The sequence below is a fragment of the Bombyx mori genome, chromosome 13, assembly GCF_030269925.1.
Source record: "Bombyx mori chromosome 13, ASM3026992v2".
Taxonomy (NCBI): Eukaryota; Metazoa; Arthropoda; class Insecta; order Lepidoptera; family Bombycidae; genus Bombyx; species Bombyx mori.
The window spans coordinates 13792180-13816666 of NC_085119.1; the positions used below are offsets into that span (position 1 = coordinate 13792180).

At 35.8% G+C, this 24487-nt stretch overlaps 4 protein-coding genes across 8 annotated transcripts in view; 2 read left to right on the forward strand and 2 right to left on the reverse strand.

Annotated features, from left to right (window-relative positions):
• LOC101739458 (tudor domain-containing protein 3) overlaps window positions 1-7803 on the forward strand; it is a 12212-nt gene extending 4409 nt beyond the window's left edge. The window contains exons 6-8 of the mRNA XM_012691793.4: window positions 261-440; window positions 1073-1187; window positions 2844-7803. Of these exons, the coding sequence (XP_012547247.1) occupies window positions 261-440; window positions 1073-1187; window positions 2844-2908 (360 nt within the window). The 3' untranslated portion in view covers window positions 2909-7803. The remainder of the gene's footprint in view (window positions 1-260; window positions 441-1072; window positions 1188-2843) is intronic.
• Window positions 1-9830, reverse strand: part of LOC751091 (copper chaperone) — a 16433-nt gene extending 6603 nt beyond the window's left edge. Inside the window, exon 1 of the mRNA XM_062671647.1 lies at window positions 9693-9830. The gene's annotated coding sequence lies outside the window, so the exon portion shown is untranslated. The remainder of the gene's footprint in view (window positions 1-9692) is intronic.
• Window positions 9469-18063, forward strand: LOC101739312 (tetraspanin-9). 4 transcript variants are annotated; one of them, XM_021349185.3, is made up of 6 exons: window positions 9469-9633; window positions 13058-13142; window positions 15569-15760; window positions 16519-16773; window positions 17069-17200; window positions 17842-18063. In XM_021349185.3, exons 2-6 carry the CDS (start codon window positions 13065-13067, stop codon window positions 17887-17889), a joined length of 705 nt encoding a protein of 234 aa, XP_021204860.2. In that variant the 5' UTR covers window positions 9469-9633; window positions 13058-13064; the 3' UTR covers window positions 17890-18063. The 4 variants fall into 4 exon arrangements, with proteins under 4 accessions (XP_021204860.2, XP_021204859.2, XP_012547437.3 ...); XM_021349184.3 differs by lacking the exon at window positions 9469-9633 and adding an exon at window positions 9758-9815; XM_012691983.4 differs by lacking the exon at window positions 9469-9633 and adding an exon at window positions 9840-10387.
• LOC692873 (peptidyl-prolyl cis-trans isomerase E) lies at window positions 18060-24385 on the reverse strand. 2 transcript variants are annotated; one of them, XM_012691664.4, is made up of 10 exons: window positions 24058-24385; window positions 23345-23407; window positions 23095-23256; window positions 22297-22428; window positions 21883-21959; window positions 21700-21789; window positions 21150-21305; window positions 20128-20255; window positions 19391-19497; window positions 18060-18371 (listed from the first exon to the last, which is right to left on the reverse strand). In XM_012691664.4, the coding sequence occupies exons 1-10, from the start codon at window positions 24178-24180 to the stop codon at window positions 18195-18197; spliced, it is 1215 nt and encodes a 404-aa protein (XP_012547118.1). In that variant the 5' UTR covers window positions 24181-24385; the 3' UTR covers window positions 18060-18194.
• Window positions 24386-24487: the final 102 nt, after the last annotated feature.

The window sequence follows — 24487 nt, forward strand, 5'->3', positions numbered from 1 at the left end:
TACTGGAGCCCATAGACATCCGCAACGTAAATGCGCCACCCACCTTCAGATATAAGTTCTAAGATCTAAAGTATAGTTACAACGGCTGCTCAACCCTTCAAACCGAAACGCATTACTGCTTCACGGCAGAAATAGGCAGGGTGGTGGTACCTACCCGCGCGGACTCACAAGAGGTCACCTACCACCAGTAAAAATGCAAAAATGTTGCTTAAACCAAATAGTCTTTAACCCGTCGATATAAAGTTTATTTTATGTTACAGGGCGGTTACGGCGCTCGGCAGTACGGTTACGCTGGTAGAGCTGGTCCGTTCCTGCCGGGCTCGCTTCTCGGCTTCCAGAACGCGGCAGTCAACGAGCAGGCCCGCGCCATGCTCGGAGTCGCTGACATCAACTGGAAGGTCGGCGATCGCTGTCTAGCGTTATATTGGGAAGACAATAATGTTAGTATCTCATCAACTACTTATGCACATATCGATCGCTTCAAGCAAACTGAGAATAGGTACATACCAATTTTTAACATTAATATATCATCGTCTACATTAATATAAGTAACTGTATGAATTAGGATCTCAACGAAGTCGTCGTGGCCTAAAGGATAAGACGTCCGGTGCATTCGTATCTAGCAATGCACCGATGTTCGAATCCCGCAGACGGATACCAATTTTTCTAATGAAATGCGTACTTAACAAATGTTCACGATTGACTTCCACGGTGAAGGAATAACATCGTGTAATAAAAATCAAATCTGCAAAATTATAATTTGCGTAATTACTGGTGATAGGACGTCTTATGAGTCTACACGGGTAGGTGCCACCACCCTGCCTATTTATGCCGTAAAACAGTAATACGTTTCGGTTTGAAGAGTGGGGCAGCCGTTGTAACTATACTTGAGACCTTAGAATTTATATCTCAAGGTGGGTGGCGCATTTACGTTGTAGCGGTGGGTGGCGCATTTACGTTGTAGCTGTCTATGGGCTCCAGTAACCACTTAACACCAGGTGGGCTGTGGGCTCGTCCACCCATCTAAGCAATAAATAAAATAAAAAATTTAAAACGACGTTTCCAATTTCAGTTCTACGAAGCGGAAATAACGGGCGTCTCCGCTAATACAGTTGTAGTTAAGTTCTGTGCATATGGTAATCACGAAGAAGTACTGAAATCCAACTGTCTACCATACCCTAATCAACGTAAGCGCTTATAATCTTAACCCAATTATTAGATTATGTAAAATTACCTAGATTCATGAGCCAAAACGCAAGTAAAAAATAGAATTTTGAAATTTTAATTGCACATTTTTTTGTTCACATCAGCAATGTTTGTTTTTCTTTAAATTATATTTTACTTTAAGAAGCGCAATAGTTTTATTGTTATATTATTTTGCGAATTTTCTTTTTCTGTTCTATTTATTAAACATCACAGATAGTTTAGTAGTGTAATAAAAATATCATTGTATACATTATTATTATTTTTTATTAACAAAGCGTTGTGATTAAATTTGTTCCTAGAGGTGGGCGTTGACCTTTGACCAGTGTGAGACTAACGTAGGCTCGGAGATGTCTTCTTGTATATCAAAGAAATAGATAAAGCCCTAAATTAGGATTCCCTTTACCACGGGAACTACAGACTGAAAAACATACTTTATACTTTTAAATGTGCACACGTATAAATATTAAACAGCCAAAGTGCAAAAAAAAGACTTGTTCATCACAAGAATGTTGTCCGATCCGGGAATCGAACCCGCGACCCTGAGCCCAGCATTTAGTACCGCTAACTACTGCTCTACCGAATCGGCCTGTCATTTCTTCCTCTCTATACTTAAGTGCCGCGAAAATTTGATGTCCAAGATAAACTCAAGAACGACGGAATTTCTGTTCGTGAGCACATATACGTAGCGTAGATTGTACATGCAAATAAAATTGTTAAACTTTTTCGTGTGCCTAGTGCTATATCTTTCAACAAAAACCTTATTGTTCATTTTGTTCAATCCTAGAAACAGAAGTTGTTCAAAAACATGAAAATGTAACTCTCATGAAACAACTGATGAACAATTCACTTTCTATGATATGATGAAAAATTCACTTTCTTTCTCAGTGAAATGTTTATGTACAATTCAGATTATTTTATAATGGTCAACTTCATGGTCAACTCGTTCATTTTATATTGGTCGAAGGACGTTGTAATCATAGCAGAATGAATCGTTTTTATGGTCTCCGATGGGAGAGCTAATACTTTTTTTTTAATCCGTTCAAACTCGTTTTCATAATCTAGTCATTTACAGCTATATAAAGAGATGTACTTCAAGGTCATCCGTGATTAATGTTAAAAAATGGAGAATACAATCAATATTAGTGACAACGCTGGTCATTTACGTTGTATGTACATAATTTTTAAAGTAACTACAATCTTTTCACAATGTTCACAATCGTTTGAATGCAATTAGAATTCCCAGGCAGGTAACTACAGTATTCAGCCGTGTAATTAAAATAAATACTCTTGCAATATCAGAAGAAGAAGAAAATTAAGTTAACGTAGAAATAGTGTTTTTGGGCTTATTTTATACGAACACAATATTCTGGGAGAACACAGCGTCAATAGTTTAGTGGACTAGCTTTACCGGAAAACGGTTCTCAAAGTATATTTACGTAATTCGACAACGACCCACCACTAGTTGTGTAAAAAAATGTTGTGTTATTTACGAGTAATAATAATCATAAAATTTCGTATATTTTATTTTTGTAGTTTGAATTTTTCATCAATCTTTTTTGTATTTAATGCACGTGCAATTTGTGTGTTTAAAACACACGAAGCGAGCTTAAAGATGTATGTGAGTTGTGTATGTGCAGCGGCGAGTGTGAGCGGCCCTTACGTACCGGGCGGGGTGGGCGCGTATTCGCGACAACACTTGTAGTGGCAGCTCCGCCCCGAGGTCGCCGACTCGAGCACTCAACACACCGACAACCAAACAGACTACGTTCGATATAATTTAAAAAGCTGGACTTGAAACGCGTCCTTTTCATAAATTCACAGCGGAAAACGAATGTGAATTTTATCGAGAAACGCTGGACTTTCTAAAAACATTGTAGTGGTAATGTAATTTGTAAATACATAAATTTATATAATATTTTTATGTATTTCTAATTGATAATTTGATTGAAGTTCTGATTGATTTAAATGCTAGCGGAACAGAATCCCTGTGCTCGCGCGCACCGCGAACCCGAGCAGTGCGCGCCAAACTTCATTACGTCACAAGCTGTCAAAACTGACGAAAGATTTTACGATAAAACTGATTTCTAATAGTATAAGTTTTTTTGTTCCTACATAACTACAGAACGTGATTCACGGAGGAATTTAGTACGATTTTAATAATACATAATTCAATACCGCTCCTACATGTGGGATGAATTGTATGAGTTTGAAAATTGCGCATTTTGTTTCTGTTTGTCACGTTCGATTCCGGTATAGGAAAGTGGCCTTGATGTTAATGGAGTTTTTACCAAGACTTTAGTTCTAGTAAAGTATAGAAGCAAAAGTTTTGTACCTAATAAGTTCCCGTAAAGGTTGCGTTTAGCCTTTTCCGAGTGTTAAGCGAAAATGTAAAGTCATTAATAATATCAGACAAACGAAAGTGAACGAAGTCAATGAAAAAAAAAATCGTTTAGATTTTACACGTGACGAAATGAATATTATTAATATTTGCTATTTTACATATTGCTGTTTTACCTAAATTGGATCAGACTCTGGGAGATGTGTTTCGGTCGTTTGCCTGCGCAAGTTACTGTGTTAAAATATATTTGTTACCGTTTAAAACTATAACCAAAAAAAAAACGCTAACATGAATATAAAAAAATGTTTGATCTTCTACACTAGTTAAACCACGTTTTTATTTTACGATGTTTTATTTACCAGGTGTAGACCATAAAAAATACGACAGGAATGTTCCTAAAGTCTTACCTACGTCATACTTAATTAAACTAATTTTGCTATAGAGACTTAAAATAGTAAATAATTATATGCAAATGACCTCCATCTCTGCATTTGCATGTTTGTATTTTATTCGGTTTTAAAAAAAATACTTTTACTGTTTAATCTCGTATTTATTATTGTCATATTATTGGCGAGCCTTTGCGTACCTTGCAGTTGTCGTGGCCCTGATGAAGGTTTTGTTCGTCGACATTCGCATATTGTGCAACTACCGTCTTAATTCCTATATAAATAATTTGGAAATAGTAAACGCGATATTAAAACGTAAAAAAAGGTTTATAATTTAAATTTTCTATGTTTTTTCACAAGTACCCTCATAAGTACCTACATGAAAATGAAAATGTTTAACTTCTTCGTTTCTGAACGGATTCAAAATATTTTGAATACCGATAGATTTCCGTTAAAAAATATTTGTTAATCATTATAAATAAGTTTATAAAAATTTTGAAGTTGCATTAAGGCCATATATACCGCAGTTGACAATTCAACAGATATTTCAGGAGTAACATTACTACGTTAGTTTTTGAAACATTTGATGTATTTGTGTTCTTTAGTTTATTCCTTGAGAAAACGGGACAAAAACCAGTGTTTTATGTATATTTGTACATTGACGCTTGCTTTTGGAGTTTGATTAATTTTTTGGAGCGAACACGTCAGCGCGCATTTTCTCTTCATAACAATGACATTTTTAATAACTTGTATAATTTAATTGTACATACAATAGTTAAATAAATTAGGAAAACTAATCGTTTTATACCAACAAAACAATTAAAAACATGAGTATATACGTTAAAATTTTAAATGAAAAATTACATAATATTTCTCTTATTCTTTATTTAAGGCAAATACGCTTGTCGTTGCTTTAAGTATTTTTATCATCTCTGAAAGTGTAAAAGGTAATAATAAGCAAATACCGACGTGTGTTTATTTATTTAGAAATACAGTAAAAGGTCCTTTTTCGCGCTTCCTTCATTCGTGTTTCCACTATTCGCGGATTAAAAGAATGCGACCCAATTCCTATATTTACGGTTAATTTTTTTTATTCACGGATCTAATCGGTACACTGGTACATAAACATTGATAATAAGGATTCCATTAAATAGGTATCTAATCGAATATACTCTGTAAACGCGTCGTCAAGACAAAAAAAGTAAGATAGACCTTATTACAACGATGTCTAAAGTATTTTGTTAAATGATATCGCCATAGCGTTACCGCGTTACCATTCTAGTACAGTTTCTGTATTCGCGGCGTATTTACGGAACATATACCCCGCGAATAAAGAGCTTTTACTGTATCCGTAATTTTATCCGACGATTATCACCTATAAGTTACGACTCAAGTGACACACGGTATTTTGGTATTTAAGGCGATTTTGTTGGAAAACGATTCAGTACGTCGTCGATCGCGGCAGCGTTGCAACGTGTAGCTTTGTAATAAATAAATGTATTTTGTTGTATATTTAGCGCAAAGAAAAAATGTAAAAAATATTGTTTTATTTTATACTTGTTTTATAATTTATCTCTCTAAAAAAGGATCATTTAATGTTCTAACTTGTAAACGTCTACTTACTTGATTCTAACAAATGAACTGAAATTTGTTTCTATGCATTCATTGGTGATGTGCTGTTCATTAATTCATAATTGAAGACATGCGTGGGATAAGGGAGGGGCTAAGTACCATTTTTAAGATTTTTGAGTTTTTACATTGAATGAAGGTGTTATGTGACTATAAACCATATTAGACCTTAAAACTCCGGGTTTAAAGGCTATTTTTAGAAATTGCATGTGATTAAGGAAACCATGCACGAAGAAACAGTACAAGTAACAAAAGCTTGTTGCGCGTTTTCTCAAAATTAACAAATTGTATCATATCCCTTTCAGCCACTCATGTCTTTAATTGTGAAGTAATTCCAAACGAATACTTTGTTTAATCAAATTAACAAATTGCAGAAACGACTTAAGACTTCATAAAATCGTTTATTAGAGTTTTATGAACAACGGTAATCGATACCTTCAAGTTGTTCAAATTGACAAACTAAAAAAAAACTAATTTTACAAATGTGAAATGAACTGTGTATAAAAATTTAATGAAATAAACTGTGAATTTATATTTAATGCCGTTTGGTTTAAATGATAATTTGGAATGAACCAAGCTGTCTGTCTACGGAATCTAATAATAATTTAAAAGAAGCAAATATATGTAAGCCGAGTTTAATTTTTTACATCCACCCTCGCTCGCTCGTTCACCCATCTAAGCCATAAATAAAAATATAAAAATAAACTGTGCTAAAATTCAAGGTAATTTATTCTATAGTGTTGCCACAAAATTTAAACAAACTACTAAATGTACCGGAAGAGAAATAATCGTACCATTATAAAAAGTACCGTAAACTTTTATTTACTACGTGTGGTTGATATAAAAGAACGTTAAGTGTTTCGTTGTCGTAACGATTAATAGCAATAAAATAAAAACCAAGATAAAACATGTTTATGTAATATATATTTTTTAAATGTTATTTGCCCACAGTTATGAATTCACTATGTCTTAATTATTTTAGTTCCAGATATTTCATTGTTCTACGAAAAGAGAACAGTTTTCAACAAACTTTCAATGTTGTTTAATCCGTTAAAAAACTTCGTTAGTAAATCCGTTAAAAAGTAAAAAAAAAATTGTGACGGCTATACTGAACTAATTTGTGTTAAAATGATTAACATGGCAACACTATTGACAGAAAACTATAATATTTTTGGTTAAAGATCAACCTGTAATTTATTTGATCGGCATTTCATAGTTATCTTTATTGAAAAAAAAGGCTAAATTATTATGATGTCAATTTAATTAAAGAATAATAATTAGAAAATAACATTTGCTTATAAAAATAAATTTGAATATTGAATAAAAAAAAAAAAATACAAATTAGGTACCTACCTAATTTGTATAATATTTCTGTCGCTTGAACCAAACGGCCTCTGCGTTAAACTCACAGATTCCCTAACATTAAACTTATGGTTTTGTTATCGTTGCATCGTAATTTGTAAACCAAAGCTCAATTACAAGTAAACGTTTAGTTTTTAGGTGAACAAGTCGCGGGGTCTCGCACACATCGACACGATAAGTAATTTTATACGTACATCTGTAAGCCATTTGAATAGTAACAGTAGATTGTGTTTCGTAAAAAAAAATGGGCTTAAGGGAAACAGTTTTTGAATAAGCTTCTATTGTTCTAACTTGGTGTTTTGGGCATTCTTAATAATAATAATAAAAAAGTTTGTTTCTATTGCATATATGGGTGAACATTCTCGCTGTTCATCCAGTGTTCTCAGAGCCTATAGACATTACGATGTGAACGCCGTCATCAACTTTGCGACATGAGGTCCAAGTGCAAATACTAAAACGACTGATGATATCGGAATTTATGAATTTTAACTGACCTTTCGATCGGATCTTTTTTTTAGTTATTTTTTAACTTGAGTGGATCGCGCTATTGAGCTAATGCAGTATACGCTATGGTAACATATAACAGAGCCATTGAATAATCGATAAAAACAGAAAAAAAAACATTAACCATAAACATTGTCTAAAATATTTTTTCTGTTTAAATAAGAATATATTAATCACCAATTTCGATCATCAAAGATGTTATTTATGCATTGAACAATTAAATAACTTCATATGTAAATAGATAATCAATTGTTCGGTGCGATGTGTGCCCCATCCCTAATTATTTGCGAAGCATTCGATGCGATTTGTACGAAACAGTTCTCCGTTCAGTTTGAGTGGACTTTTATTAACAAAAATGTAATAAAAAAATGTGTAATATATGTTGTTTTAATAACCCGTACCTACACCGAATGAACTTATTTATATCGCAGATAAAATTTACTCGTTAAGCTAGTTAAACCTCAATTCCATGTAGACTGTAAGATCGTGTACTTAACATACAGTACAATGAAGAATGTCATCGGAATAAGAATATTTATCAGATTTTCATGCCTGAGTGAATATAAAGATTTAATATCTTAATTGTCCACAGTGAGGTACAGTATATAAGTTTAAATCATAAATTAATAAAAACGATTTAAATACCGTAAGTTGGAGCTTATGTCCGACGTGATCGGAAGCAAGTAGAATAACCCCATGAGTATGTTTGGAGTCTTAATTTCATTCTTATGGGGTTATTCTACTTCTTAAACCAAAAGACACGATTCTTTTCCCGCCTGAAACAGGTAAGACGTTTAGTCCGTCATTATTCTTTATTCTCATTATTCTTAGGTACACAACGTAAAGGGTCTAAGTATGTTGCAAACCTAGGTGTTATGACGAAGCCAGTGAGTACAGACTAATTCAATAGTTACATCTTGAAGTTGAGTAGAAAATTCACCTGAAAGTACAAAATCAATAGCATTCGTAGTTCGCATTTCTCGTGAAACGAAAACTGTATTAGTTTTTTGGAAGCCTTTTCCACTAGACGTAACTGCTTAAGGCCTAACAACTGCTTACCGGAGCCTGCGGACATCAGAACCTGAATGCAACTATCCATCTTGAGAGACGATATTATTATGAAGTTTTATTAAATAGATTAGTATCATGCCTAGTAAAAAAGATGTTCTAGGGGAAAGTTGGGTAAAAGAACAAGACAAGCTATTATTAAGTAAGGTCGTTGGTAGTTATTTTAGTTGGCCGGGATCTTGTACTCAAATGTATCCTTCAGTGAATGAGTACAGTAGTATAAGATTCTCGGGTCTGAGCCGTCAACAGGCCTAGATTGGCGTAATGTATAGATGGATAAGTTTGTTGGGCCAGGAGGAAATCGCCGTATTCCCTATGCGTGGGTTGTGGTACGTGTTCAAAAGACTAAAATCTTCTATCTTTCAATAACCCAGGTTGGAAACTTTAATGAAGCAAAACTCAATCGAGGCAGGTAAGGTGAAGTAATTAGTTCGTAGCTCATCTGTCTGGCCTGACATCCTATAAAGACGCCTGACCTGCTATTGTCTGCCCTACGACTACCGGGCCACTCCATCGGTGGGACATTGAAAGTTCTTTCTAACTCACAGCTAATTAGATGTTGAACGCTTCCATCACAATGATGCTGCCAAACTGTACAGATTATTTTTTAATCTCAATTGTATTTGAATAAGCTTACCATCCCCACTGGGACACATTATAGTTGTATGAGAGAAATAGACTGGACATACGGGTTCACAAAGCATCCGAATCTGAGTAATTACGCATTTTCTGTGCATTTTTTACATTTGGCATGATGGCAATGTGGTTGATCTTTGATCATGATTAAGACGGGCTGTCATGTGGCATGATAGATATTAATATTTTATAATTATTAATCTCCACTGTTTTATATTTTCTTAAACCACCTACTACTAGTTTTCTTCGTACATACATACACCGTGCAACAAATGGCAATACGCAGTGAGCTTAAATAAATGATTTAACTGCATATCGCGCACCTGACCTAAAAGCGTATTCATTAGCTTGTAAACTAAGCCTCCGAAGGTTGTGCCATGGGCCGGATGGTGGGGCGGCGCGCCAACCGACTAGTTGCAAGTTGACTGTGCCGTATGGAACACGACACCTTACGCGAATCGAATGAACTTACGTGAGCTGGCGACGCGACAAGTAAGAGTGATGGTAAAGTGAAACCGTATCGTTAATAATATAGTAGTACTCAAGAAAACATTGTGACTCACCTCGAAACGGCGCTTCCAGGTGGAATGTTTACGTTTTTTGTTAAGACTTGCCATCAATGAACTTGTGTACGAATGCAAACAACTTTCAAAATAACCGTTAACAACATTCTTGGATTTAAAAGCGTAAGTACAACTGCCGTGTTATAGATAAAATGAAGAGTAAACGCAACTTTCACTCACATTATCTTTGATCTATAGAATGTGTTAGACCTTGTTTGCGGCATCACCTTGAGTTGGCGTACCTCGCGTAATGTGACTCGTCTCATTTATGTTGTAGTATCTACCTACTAGTATCTGACAATTCTAGTAAAGATCATTCATGCTTGACATTAATACCAAAACAATTATGGAACTGTTTATTTTGCATAGGTGTTCTATGATGTTCATTTGTTGGGATCTATTTAAGTATCATTTAGTAAATTATCTTTTTTAGTGTGGGATTCTCGTTTTTTCGTATGATTTAATTGTGGAAGAGAATATTCTGTAATTGTTGTTATTAATCGAAATTCTTATTTTTTGATCATCTGTGCCGTTTATTAACTGTTAATTCTATTAAAGAACACGATAGAAAATAATACGAGAACATTTTATAATGCGCTTCGTATAATGGAAGAAGGCAATAAAACAGGGCACACTTCACGAAATATAAAAAAAGGTCATGAATACAAAGAGACAAAAACGGCAATGTTGTGGAGGTAAATTACTTGAATGTCATAGCTGCATAGATTAATTGTATGTAACAATTAGCATTTAATGTCGGTCATCGTGTTTCAACGAACAGTTTCAATGATAAATCACAAACAATGTCAGTAGGAAATTGAGGACGCCATTTAATAATTAAAGGATTGCCCAAGCTTCATGGTATTTGTGGCTTACATATGAGTCGTCTATTATCAAAGGTGGCAATCTGTGCATTTGGACAAAAAAATGTTATTGATATGTCAATACAGATTGATTTGAATATAATCGTCTCCTTCAAAGAATACGGTTCAAAACCTGCATTAAATAAAGGTTAATAGTTAACCTGTTATTTATCTAAGATGTCGTTCAGAAGAGTTTTGTGACTGCCAATGGAATACAAAGTCAATAATTCGTTTTTCTGATTTACCAATAATTGTCCAAAAGTCACATTGCCGGCTTTGATAATAGTCGACTCATATATTGTTCAATGTTACAGAAATTATTAGGCGAGTCGTAGACATAATTATAACTACTATTACGATTTAATCTCGTGTCTATTTTTATTTTTATTTAAATTTTACGTTATCCACGAACATTTATTAAGTAAGTGTAAAATGAAAATAATAAACGCGAAATTAAATAGTAAAAGTAATTTTTATCAGTGTTTTTAGTTCTTTGGTAATGCACAACGTTTTTCTCTGTACTGTGCTATTTTTACTGTACTTTTGGCGCCTGTTCATGTAATATTTATATTGCAGTTCCTAGTTCCATAATTTTACAGTACTGTCAGATATGACTAGGTACAACAGATGGAAAAAAACATATGGTATACATCGGCTGCTTACATTTTCAGCCATATTTAATGGTTCTTATTAGGTTAATAATGTATTATTATGCGAAAGAAGCTTACGTGTTTTGCCATATAAACATTAATAAAACTATTTTTTTTGAGAAGTTACTGTGAAGAAGTGGCCCGGAGGCCTTTCCAGTTTTACCAGGGCAGGTGGGCGAGCAAAGGCTCATCCAGGAGGGGTGGGAAAAACTAAATTAATTACTATAATAATCTAACAAGCACAAGTGTTCTTAGGCATTGAAATCGTTTCCTATAAATGACACACTTGAGTGATAAAAAATAATTACGATTTTTAAAAGCTGTCGAGGGATTTAAAGTAATTTCCCCATAATATTTGTATTATTGTAGTTTTACTATATCTTAATGCATTATTAAAGCTTACAAAAACGATACGTAAAGAGAAATAAACAAGAGATTTGTTACAATATTATTCACAAATTATAACAATTTTATTGTTAGTGTTAAATTAATTGTCTCAGATTAGTATCTTGAATTTCTAAATTTTTTTCTATTACGATAATTAAGGAGATAAAATTGGCTAAAATAAAAATAAAAATCGTAGTTAAATTATCTGTATTTTACAATGTTTTAGAACGCGAACAAGGCAAAAACAACTCGTCACCATGTTCGGAAGAGGTCGCCAAAGTCATAGTTTTTATAGTTACGTGCTTAGAGAAATAAATAGCATATCATCTATTCAAACTATGGGATTTTTTGTTTACATTGTGTCCTAATAAAAGTAGCTATAATAACGTTAAATTGTTGCAGTAGCTTGTTTGGTTGACTTTTTCATTGTTGGGTAAAGGAGCTGACGGCTCACCCGGTAATAAGTTTAATCGTTAAGCAATCCAAGCACCTACATGAAGTCAATGTCTTGACTGTACACCTCCTGTTGATTTGTGAATACATTTTTACTGTTCTTTCTTAGACGGGTGAACGAGCTCTCGGCCCACCTGGTGTTAAGTGCTTACCGGAACCCGTAGATATCAATAACGTAAATGTCAACACCTATAATGAGACACGAGTTCCAAGTCACATTTCGGCAGCAAAGGCTACCTCATTCTTCAAACTGGAACTCATTATTACTGCGTCGCGGCAGCAATAGGTAGGATGGTAGTACCCGTGCGTGCTCACAATACGCCCTAGAATTATTAATTTCATAAATTATATTATTTTTCAAGTTCGATTTTTATTACACGAATTTCAAATGCTTACTGTACGTAAAAGTAAAGAAACCTTTTCCAAAGTGGAAAATGCAACAAATGCACAACAATAGACATTTGCTAATCTAAATATAAAATAAACTTGTCATTTTAGAGACTTAAAGCTTCGTGAACACGGAATCAAAATCAAAGACAACAGTATAATATCGATTTAAAAAGGTTCGCCGACCCCTCGAGTCAGCTGATCTCTTAACTGCATTGGTTGCGTTCAGAGCGGCAAAATTAATAAAATAATTTTCCCAATTTCTTATTGCTATCTGCTATCTTCTTTTTTTTATTGTTTAAATGGGTGGACGAGCTCATAGCCCACTTGGTGTTAAGTGGATACTGGATCCCATAGACATCTACAACGTAAATGCGCCACCCACCTTGAGATATAAGTTCTAAAATCTCATTATAGTTACAACGGCTGCCCCACCCTTCAAACCGAAACGCATTACTGTATCACGGCAGAAATAGGCAGGGTGGTGGTAGCTGCCCGTGCGGACTCACAAGAGGTCCTACCACCGGTAAAAGATATAATAACTTCAGACATCCCTTAGATCTTAAATACGTGGAGGACTCTTGAGTTCTATCTAATGTTTTTTTGCTTTTTTTTTATTGGACAGAAGAGTAATGGGTATGGGTGGAGCGATGGACAGCTGCGGGAGGTGCATGAAGTTCTCTCTAATATGTATCAACGTAATAACATTGGTGAGTTCACTCAAATTCCTATGTGATGATCAAATTTAATTTATTAATTTTAAATTTATCATAAACTTTTTTTAAAATATATATTTACTAACAATCACGCCACGTTAACTGGTCCCGTGCTAAGTTCGTAAAAAGCTTGTGTTACAGGTACCAGATAACGGAAATAAATGTAAGTTTTTTATTATACACATACATATCCATATACATCCATAACCCTGGAAAAGACATTTTATATTTATCATACAAATATCTTCCCTTGGCGGGATTCGAACCCGCGGCCCCCTTGTGTGGTGACCATGTCACTTACCACTACACGAGACGGCAAATTAAACGTTAAACAACAAGTTATGGCATTAAACCACTCGAACGCATGGCATGATAATAATTAAGATATATTAATACGTGAAGCAAAAACTTTGTATTTCTTTTTACGAAAATTGCGCGGACGGAGGAGTATGAAATTTTCCACACTTATAGAGAATATAGAGAAGAAGTGCACAATTCTAATATTTTTTTTAAATAATGCATAAAAGATACATTATATCAATAAAGAAAACATTACACACACTACATACCATGTATTTGACGCACACACGCATGCATACTATTTATTGTCAAACTTTTGTTCTTGACGTCTGTTGTCAAATTGAGATTATATATTGTTTGTCTTTGTTAATATTTTTTATAGTGTACATAGTCTTAACGAAATTGGTGATTATAGAGGTATAAAATACAATCATAATAGTGTACAAATTTACAATTCCAATTAATTGTAGTCGAATTTCGACTACTGCGGGACCTCTAGTTAAGATTAATATCGTGACCCTAATAATGAGGTTAAAGGGGAAACGTGTAATTTATAACGGGCAAATAGTTTTTAGTGCACGTTCCCAGTTAGAGTAACTTTAGTCAATGCGTTTTTTAAATGATGTATTAGTTAATTACGCGAGCCGACGGCCCGTTTTTTGTTAAGCGGTTTTTTGAGCACGTAGACACGAAATAAAAATAATAAAAAATAAAACGGATCGCTTGGAACCTCTGGGTCTACGGAGGGACTTCGGTTCTCTCTGTGTTTTATACCGCATGGTCCATGGGGAATGCTCTGAGGAATTATTCGAGATGATTCCCTCATCTCCTTTTTATCATCGCACCTCCCGCCATCGGAGCAGAGTTCATCCATATTATCTGGAACCGCTGCGTTCATCGACAGTGCGTTTCCAAAGATCTTTTTTGCCACGTACCATCCGGCTTTGGAATGAACTCCCCTCCACGGTGTTTTCCGAGCGCTATGACATGTCCTTCTTCAAACGAGGCTTGCGGAGAGTACTTTATGGTAGGCAGCGGCTTGGCTCTGCCCCTGGCATTGCTGACGTCCATGAGCGACGGTGACCACTTACCATCAGGTGGGCCGTATGCTCGTCTGCCTACAAAGGCAATAAAAAAAAAAAAAAAAGAATTGAACGCCGGTGGCCACACTTAGATTTGAGATCGAACTTTCAATAAAGCAATCTAACGGTTTTCTCACCCTCCAAACCGGAAAATACGTCTGGTTCGTGGTATTGACGATGCTGTATCTACCCTCACACAATGCCCTCTCTTTAGGGGCTGTGTAAAATTACATGCACGGCCGGTAACTAATTACGTAAAATAAAAGCAGTTTTATGGGTTTCATTCTTATCAGACGACATTAAAACTTTATTGTGCGAATCGTTCGTGAATCGTATCAGGTGATTATGTATAACCTATTTTATAATACAAGTTTTAGGATAATTTAAATTAAATTAAATTAATATTTATTATTTATTGTTTTATGTATTAAACATATAACAAATTTTAAATTTATATAATTTAATAATTAATTAATTTTATACAATTAATTATTAAATAAATAAAGTTATAACTTAAAAATAAATATTTTACATATTATGTATTCGTTGGTGCTATTTATTGTTTCGTTACGAATCTGAACAGAAATAAACATTTTACACTGATTCTTGCCCACTGAGTTTCTCGCCGGGTCTTCTCAGTGGGTCGCGTTTCCGATCCGTTGGTAGATTCTACCGAAGCCCTGCTCTTGCTAGAGCCAGTGTTAGCAACACTCCCGGTTTGAGCCCCGTGAGCTCAACTACACGTCAAGGCGGAGCTGAAATAGCCTCTCAAGGCTATCAGCATAGGAAGGGAAAAAAAATTTCTTCGATGGGTGGACGAGCTCACAGTCCACCTGGTGTTAAGTGGTTACTGGAGCCCATAGACATCTACAACGTAAATGCCGCCACCTACCTTGAAATATAAATTCTAAGGTCTCAGTATAGTTACAACGGCTGCCCCACCCTTCAAACCGAAACGCATTACTGCTTCATGGCAGAAATATTTCATGGATCATTCATTTTTCCATTCATTAAGCTTGATGGTTTTTGAAATTCCAGATTGGCGGGGCTATAGCGCTGGCCATAGGACTATGGGTGTGGACGTCGCGTTCTTTCTCAAGCACGTTGATGAGCAACAACATGTTCATAGCGTCGGTCGGCGTGGTCGTGGCCATGGGAGTCGCCATAATGATCCTCTCGCTACTGGGATGTTGCGGCGCCGCTAAGGAAGTCAAATGCATGTTGCTCACGGTGAGCTTCATTAATTAATCATGATTACTACTAAACTCCTGTATCACCTGTTCTAACTTTTTTAGACGAATCCAGACATAATAGGTACTATACGAATTCCGCTTTAAAAAAAAACTTAAAAAAAATTAGTTTAAAAAACAAAAACAATACGCTTTTATAGAACATTCAACAAAAAAATATAAATTAAATTTTAATAAGTTTGAATTAAAAATAGTGTAACAAAAACTAATTTTATTGTAAAAAAAAAGCGTGTGGTGCATGGTATTTTATTGTAAATATTTTATGAACATATATGAGTAGAAGGGTTATTTTGATAATATCCTGAAAAGCACCCCACGCTTTTTTACAATAAAATAATTTTTTCTTACACTATTTTTAATTCAAAATTATTAAAATTTATTTTCTATTTTTTAGTTGGATTTTATATAAAAGTGTATTTTGTTAGTTTTCTTAAACTATTATTTATTTTTAATTTTTTAGTTGAATTTCAATTTTTTAAATTTTTTTTTCAAAATTTTTAATTGTCATCGGTCCTTAATAAGAATGCCAAATTTCGAATTAATCCGACGTTTTGAAGGGGGTCAAAATCATGTTCAAAGATTCCGTTACATACATACGTCTGAAGCTAATAAAAGCGTATTAATATGTCGATCTTTAAAATTTATTAGATCAATGACGTAACTACACCGCTACTTTCTCATATTTTTACTAAACAATCTCTGATTTAATAGACTTAATAAATATATTATTGTTTTCAGTACTACATTTTAGTTTTCATCATATTCGTTGTGATGTTAGTGGGAGGGATCTTGCAGTTCGTGTTCAGAGAGAAGGTTCTGACAACCCTAGACCGTGAGCTGTACGCATCTGTGCCCTATTATGGTGTCAAACACGAGTACACGAAATCCTGGGACGACACGCAGACCTATCTCCAATGTTGCGGAGTGAAGAGCCCTAATGACTGGCACGGGAATCTGCCGGAGAGCTGCTGCAGGGAAGCCTACCCTGGGAAGGTAATATCTCGATTGTTGTGGCCGCTTAGTTCAAATATTATGAGAAAAAAGTCGAATGTAAGCAGTAAATTGTAAGGTTGTTGCTCAACTTAAATGTTTTTTTTGATAGATTTAACCCTAAATCTTTACGTAAATATACAAGTGGATTCCATTTGCACCACTGTAATCACAAATCCGGCAAGTGTTTTTTTTTCATCTGTGCCTGTGGAAAATGACTACAATTGTTTAAAAAAATTTAATTAATAATATTTGAAACTGGTCTATGTGATAACGAGTTTAATTATTATTATTTCAGAGAATAGATTGCAAATCCAATCAAAACCCGACCACGATTTATGTCGACGGTTGCCTTGACAAGGTCATCGAGTTCCTGCGAGAGGACGCCGTGTATGTTGGTACTGCTGCCATCATTGTCGCAATTATAATGGTAGGTGTTTTTATATCACGCTTAGCTCTATACATACATACATACATACACTAAGAGAGTGAGAGTGAGAGAGCGAGAGAGCGAGAGAGCGAGAGAGCGAGAGAGCGAGAGAGCGAGAGAGCGAGAGAGCGAGAGAGCGAGAGAGCGAGAGAGCGAGAGAGCGAGAGAGCGAGAGAGCGAGAGAGCGAGAGAGCGAGAGAGCGAGAGAGCGAGAGAGCGAGAGAGCGAGAGAGCGAGAGAGCGAGAGAGCGAGAGAGCGAGAGAGCGAGAGAGCGAGAGAGCGAGAGAGCGAGAGAGCGAGAGAGCGAGAGAGCGAGAGAGCGAGAGAGCGAGAGAGTGAGAGAGTGAGAGAGCGAGAGAGCGAGAGAGCGAGAGAGCGAGAGAGCGAGAGAGCGAGAGAGTGACCAGACTATGAACCTAATGCGTAAATTAGTAAATTGATGTTGTTTTTTTTATGTTAGAGCAGTAATCTATTTCCGTTTCTCTCACTGAAACCCTTGATAATCTGTAATATTATAGGTTTAAATTCATAACGCTATACAACGTTGCTTAATACGGGCTGAGCCCACTCGAATAGTCGCTATTCTGTCTCTTACTACCGTGAAGCAGTCATTTAAATAGTTAATCGATTTCATTTCCAGTTGCTGGCTTTAATACTCTCCTGTGGATTATTCGTGAAGATAGAATGACAGATTCGAAGATTTCATGACAGCTCCTACAAAATTGATTGACTGTATGATTCGATGTAATTATTGTTATTGTTTGCTTTGTGTAATTAATAACGCACCGCGAAATATATCTTCTGTATTTTTTTTATATAAATTATTTAAATTAATACAAAAAAATAAAGTAAAAAACATTACGATGACGTGTTTTTATTAAACTTTTTGTGGTAAATATTTTTTTACTCGCAAACATTCGTCGCCGAAATTTTGCTTCTCGCAGAGATTTGAAAACACGTACGACATAGATCGAGCATAAGACGTACATTTCATCATGCCTTTACTTTACGTCTCGGAGGGAATTTGATGGTGTTCTGGTTTCCTTCTCGGTATTGTCCGGAGCGAGTGAACCATCCGCAGTTCCTTATGACGCAGTCTGACGTCGTGGTGCCCAGTGGGAGCCCAAGAGCACTGATACGCTCTAAAGCCTGTGCTGGTCCCCCTATAATCTGATAATTTAAAACAAAATCTCCATTGTAATTAAAAAAAAAATCAATAACTACGAACATTTCCAAGCGTAATAAACGGAAGTTGAATAATAATAGAGTCGTCGTGGCCTAAAGGATAAAGCGCCCGGTGCATTCGTATCTTGCGGTGCATCGGTGTTCGAACTCGCAGGCAAGAACAATTTTTTTAATGAAATACGTACTTAACAAATGTTCACGATTGACGGTGAAGGAATAATACCGTGTATAAAAATCAAAGACCGTAAAATTATAATTTGCGAAACTACTGTTGGTAGGACGTCTTGTGAGTTCGCACAGGTAGGTTCCTGCCTATTTCTGCCGTGAAGTAGTAATGCGTTGGTTTGCCTTCAAATAGCGGAGACCTTGGACCTCATATCTCAAGGTAGGTGGTGGCATTTACGCTGTAGATGTCTATGGGCTCCGGTAACCACTTAAAATCAGGTTGGCCATAAGCACGTCGCACCATCTAAGAAAAAAAATGCACTATTTACATGAATGACAGATAACTCTATGCCCAACAGTGATGTAATACAGACTGATAGATAGCTCTTAATTGAAACACCACAAATATTAAAATTAGAATACCTAAACTTTATAATTAACTGCGTGCGTGTACTTACGTACGCGCGTAAGAAGTTATACTTTATTTTTATTAAATTTATTTCTTTTTTTTTAAATATTAAATAATTAATAATAAATATTTAACGTTAATAATTTAATAATATTTAGTATGAATTATATTAAATAATAATTTTGTCATTTATATTACTAAAAAATGAATGCTAATAACACTTTTTTTTACGAGTGTACATTCGCGAAAGTTCACCTGCGGCTATATTCAGACTCGCCAAGTTACGCCGGTTGTATTGTAATGAGCGATTTAGTGGGCAACTTCATTCTGTTAATTTTGCGTCACGGTGCGCGCGCATCGTAAAATTTCACTCATCAATTTTTCATAACGCGCCTAAAGAAGTATAACTTCAAAAATAATAAAAACTTACTCTGCCGAAAACAACGTGTTTGCCATCGAATTGTGGTAGCGGCTTGAATATTATATTGAACTGTGCGCACACTTCGTTATCAGAACTTACAACCATGGATAGTACACCTATACAAAATAAAATTTATTTGAGTCAGAATTTAATAAGTATGCTCTGGTAGTTTAACGATGTTTTCTTATAAATCTAAATGTAAATTAAATGCAGAGTTTAGCTGTCGAAGTTTAATATATAAAAAAAATCGACATTGTTTTGTTTATATAATTGCCGTCTTTAGACTTAAGTCCACGCCTGCTTTAGTCAAATAAATAGGACGCTGTGCGGTGATAGTGACACTTCATTATTTATATTTTACTTTGTTTACTTAGTCTTATTGTTATACATAGATGCTTATGGTATAGCTTGTTAGTGGTTACCGTAGCCTAACTCACTGATGCCGTTTTTGATGATTAGCTTTGTAAATTGGTTACTTATTATTTTGCTCTTATATGTATAGTAAATAAGAGGGAAGAGCTCAACCGAAGAAGACATGGATGGAGTGTTTGAATGACGATATGAGAGAGAGAGAGGAGTGAGTGTTGAGATGACGGCTGATAGAAGATAATGGAATAGAAAAATTCGCTGTGCCGACCCCACCTAGTGGGATCAGGTGGAGACAAAGAAAAAAAAGAAGTTTAGTAAATAAGAGCATTTCAAATGAGTATTATATTATATTTGTTGAAAAAATTAAATTAATTTACCGGGCACAGTGTGCTTGAGACGGTAGCACTCGACACCCATAGGTTCTGTTTGCCCTTCTGGTAAATAGCAGCCGAATCCGTTATCTTTAATGACGTCCCCGCCTCGACAGTACAAGTCGGGCACAATCCTTTAAAGGACAAAATATGAGTTTTATTTATTTATTTTCATTGCATAAATGAGTGCACGAGGTCACAGCCCACCCGGTGTTAAATGGTTACCGGAGCGTATAGATATCTATAACATAAATGCCGCCGGCAAGGTGGGTACCTTGAGATATGAGTTCTAACGTCTTAGTATAGTAACAAAGGTTGCCCCATCTTTCAAACCGATTTTTATTACACGATGTTAATCCTTCACCGTGGAAGTCAATCGTGAACATTTGTTATGTACGTATATCATTAGAAAAATTGGTACCCGCCTGCGGCATTCGAACATCGGTGCATCGCAAGATACGAATGCACCGGACGTCTTATCCTTCAGGCCACGACGAGTTTGGAATAATTCAGGTTGTAATGCGATGGTATTCTATTAATTGTGACCTAAAGATATCTCTAACTCTAAAAGTTATGTTAAACTGCGTGTTTTGAAACCAAATTACGCACTTAAAAGATCAGAGCATTCCAGATGTTTTTGCGCAAAAATACCTTTTTTAAATGACGAAATTTAGATTTTATTGTGTTCCTATTTGGTTGTTCCAGTAATACGCGTAAAATTCTTTGAACGATTTAGAAGAAACTTATTGTATTTTAAATCTGAAGCTATTTATTTTATGAATTATTTGTACAATCCAATTTTATCTATTGAGGTGGATGACGAAATTCAAGTTGTGTATTGATAGCCCCTTCATAATTCTAACCACGAAGTCTTCGGACTCTATCCAATTAAGAAAAACACGTTATAACTAGTGGTTACCAGTTATTCATCCTGGATATGAGGATTGCAATCTTATAGTACAGAGATATAGTCTTATCTCAGTCTCCGAGGAGGAAGGCTCTCATAGGGAACAAAATAAGACAGTTACCTGAAAAATCTCGTCCCTGCGTATGCGTGACCGAAGGGGTCACCTCTCACAAGACTCAAGAAAAGCTGACAAGTTTTTGGAACTATATCATTGAAGAGTTCTATAGTTACTTTTCCAATCTTGGACCCGCCCACCACCCAAACTTCCATAGAGACTCTAAGGCGAAAAATTAAGCAATGGTTTAGCAAATTTCGAAGTTTTTAAGTTAGTGTTAAGTTTATGAAAGAGAGGTTTCAATAAAAATATATGAAACTTTTGCTGCTATTATTTATTACATCACACATACTGTTTTATATATGGTAACCTTCTTACCAAATTTTTACATTCTATGATTCTTTGATATTTAGGGGCTGTTACACACGAGAGTATATTTTGTGGGTCAAAGCACCGAATGCCACTGGCAACACAAAAAAAAAATGAGAAGAAAGACGGTGGCTAGATTTGTATACTCCTTATACCCTACCCGCAGTCTTCAGTCTATTTGTGATCATTACGTTTGCAACAGTTCCAACAAAATGTTTTTATAATAACAAAAAAGTTGCAAACTTACTTAGTTCGGTAAACGTTCAACGGCCGGTCAAAGCTTGGATCTCGAATATCACGATCAATCTTTTCAGTTTTGAACAGAATAAATGGCAATCTAGAAAATATAAAGACCGATTAAATTATTTATTTGGAGATTTTATGGAATTGTTACACATGAGTATAAAATAAATGCGCAATTCATACTCACGAAGCACCCAAGATTAATTTGTGTTTTGTCTCCTTCCAATGCTCTTCTAATTCCTTTGTGAGGGGCTGTTCGGATCTCTGTAATTTTATCGGAACGATAACCTGGTTTACTGGTGGTAGGACCTCTTTTGAGTCTGCACAGGTAGGTACCACCACCCTGTCTATTTCTGCGTGAAGCAGTAATGCGTTTCGGCTTGAAGGGCGAGGCAGCCGTTGTAACTATACTTATACTTTAGAACTTATATCTCAAGGTGGTTGGCGCATTTACGCTGTAGATGTCTATGGGCTCCAGTAACCACTTAACACCAGGTGAGCTGTGAGCTCGTCTACCCATCTAAGCAATATAAAAAAAACCTAATTCATAAGGATTTAAGGGTCATAATATACTTTTAGAGAGAACAAATAAAGTACGAACGGCAATAAGAAGTCTCGAATAGAAGTAAAGGTTATTTTTCCGGATTTCATCGAGGTTCCGTTGACGCTGCTTGCACAGAAGTTTGTTGTATGTATTAGTCGGTTCAGGTCGCATCCAGCAGTCGACAAACCCCTGTAAGTCGAGATAAGACGCTAATGGAAATGAGCGCACGATCCAGCTTGTAATCCCATAGACATCACAGCATGAATCTTCTTCTTAATCGGACACTCTTGTCAGAGCGGTCGTAGTTGCGTTGATGATGTACGATGTTCGCCCAACTTGTATACGTACATACACACACCCATCTTGAAACATGATATTGAAGTTTCAGTTTTATTAGATAAGTGGTGCCCTACCCTTGAAATTGTAGCGCACGAGTTCTTTGTGTCCGTCATAGGCAGGATGGCAGCACTTACTCGTGCTTGCTTGCGTGTGTAGCCCGATGTAAGTAACCAACAAAATTTCTTAATTTAGCGTATTCTATTTTTGTTCGTGCGTTTCGTGAACACGTCTTAGATAAATAAGAACTTATACAAAAATTTGCCAAATTCCATTTAGGACGAGAATAAAAATGAAGGTTGTTCATTAGGAAACAAAGATCACGTCAGGATTTCAAGTTTAGGTCGTTTAGAAAGATAGCCCAAAAAGGACATTATAAAAAGAGGTTTTCACCAATAAAAGGAGGGTCGGCAATGCTTAAGAAATCCAGTTCAAATATTTTAATAGCAGTAAGACTCAGAACGGTATTAGTACAAGTGGAAGAAGGAAAGGACTAGGTCTGCAGTTCAAAATTCTTACTCCAGTCCTTTGTATGAGATTTATTCTTTTAAGCAGTTCCTTGTTAACATTCATATTCTCTTCGAGCTGTCGTGCATAGTAGTCTAAGCGGCGCGGCTTCAAGTATAACTCCGGGAATAGCTCGGGCGGACTATCGTCTATCTTGTGCTTGGCCAATTGAAGCTATGAACGTTTATGTATGTGCACCAATAATTAAAGCAGTTAGTATTTAGTCAATCAATTTTATGTTTAGACCCAACAATTAATTTACCTCTTTTTGATGGTTACACCAACAAGCGTAGAATTCTTTTGATAATAAGGGAAATCTTGGAGGCTGTAATGATGAAATCTGTATAAGTCTTGTTGGCTGGTGCTTATAGATAACAAATGAAACCCGACCACACTTTACTGGGCTTTTTGCTAAATATTTAATAGTAACATTAGCAATGAGTACCATGCCACACTCCGTGCATGCCGTGCCATACCATACGCCTCCAGTGCGGTGTTATGCCATGCCCGGTGCTCTGCAGATTCTGCAGGTTCGGAAGATTTCTGTCGCGAATTTGTTTTAAGGCTCGGACAGTCGTTATTTAATAGTTTTCAAACTTTGATCTCAAATGTCAAGGTCGGTATGAGCATTGACGTTGTGATTGATGTCAGTGTGTTCCAGTAACCTTTCTACATTAAATGGGCCGTGGTCTGTCCCGTCCATATTAATAGAAGAATTATTGTAACCTAATAGAAACAAGGTGTTTTTTTTATATATTTTTTATTGCTTAGATGAGTGGACGAGCTCACAGCCCACCTGGTGTTAAGTGGTTACTGGAGCCCATAGACATCCACGACGTAAATGCGCCACCCACCTTGAGATATAAGTTCTAAGTTGATAAATTGTCTGGCGATGTGGTTAGAATTAAATTAATAAAAGATGCGATTTGGGCCCTACTGCAGTACCCTGATATAATTATTGGTTATGCTAATTACAAGTTTGAATTCACGAGGTTTGCGAATTCGTGGCGGCTTCGGCTTTTCCGGTTCAGGCGGGGGTGTTCTCAACGCGGGATTCTCCAGAAGAGCGTCGCATGTTCGTTCACGTAAGGGGTGCATGCTTTATGTAACAAGCTGTATATTTGTAGGGTGTTCTCCGAATCACTAATGAGACTATTCGGAAGCCTATGAGAACTATTCAATTTTGTGCATACGTAACGAATTGTAAACCTTGATTAACAAGGGCCGGCCCTAATTGTATACTTTTAATCAAACTGACAAATTGACTTTTGCCTATCGGACTTACGAAATTTGTTACACTGACAGAAAATTATGTTTTGCACAAAAGCGCAATTTAATCAGGCACGAATAAAAAGAAGGTTCTCAGTTTGCGGTATATAGGTATATTTTTTGGGTTTCTTTTATA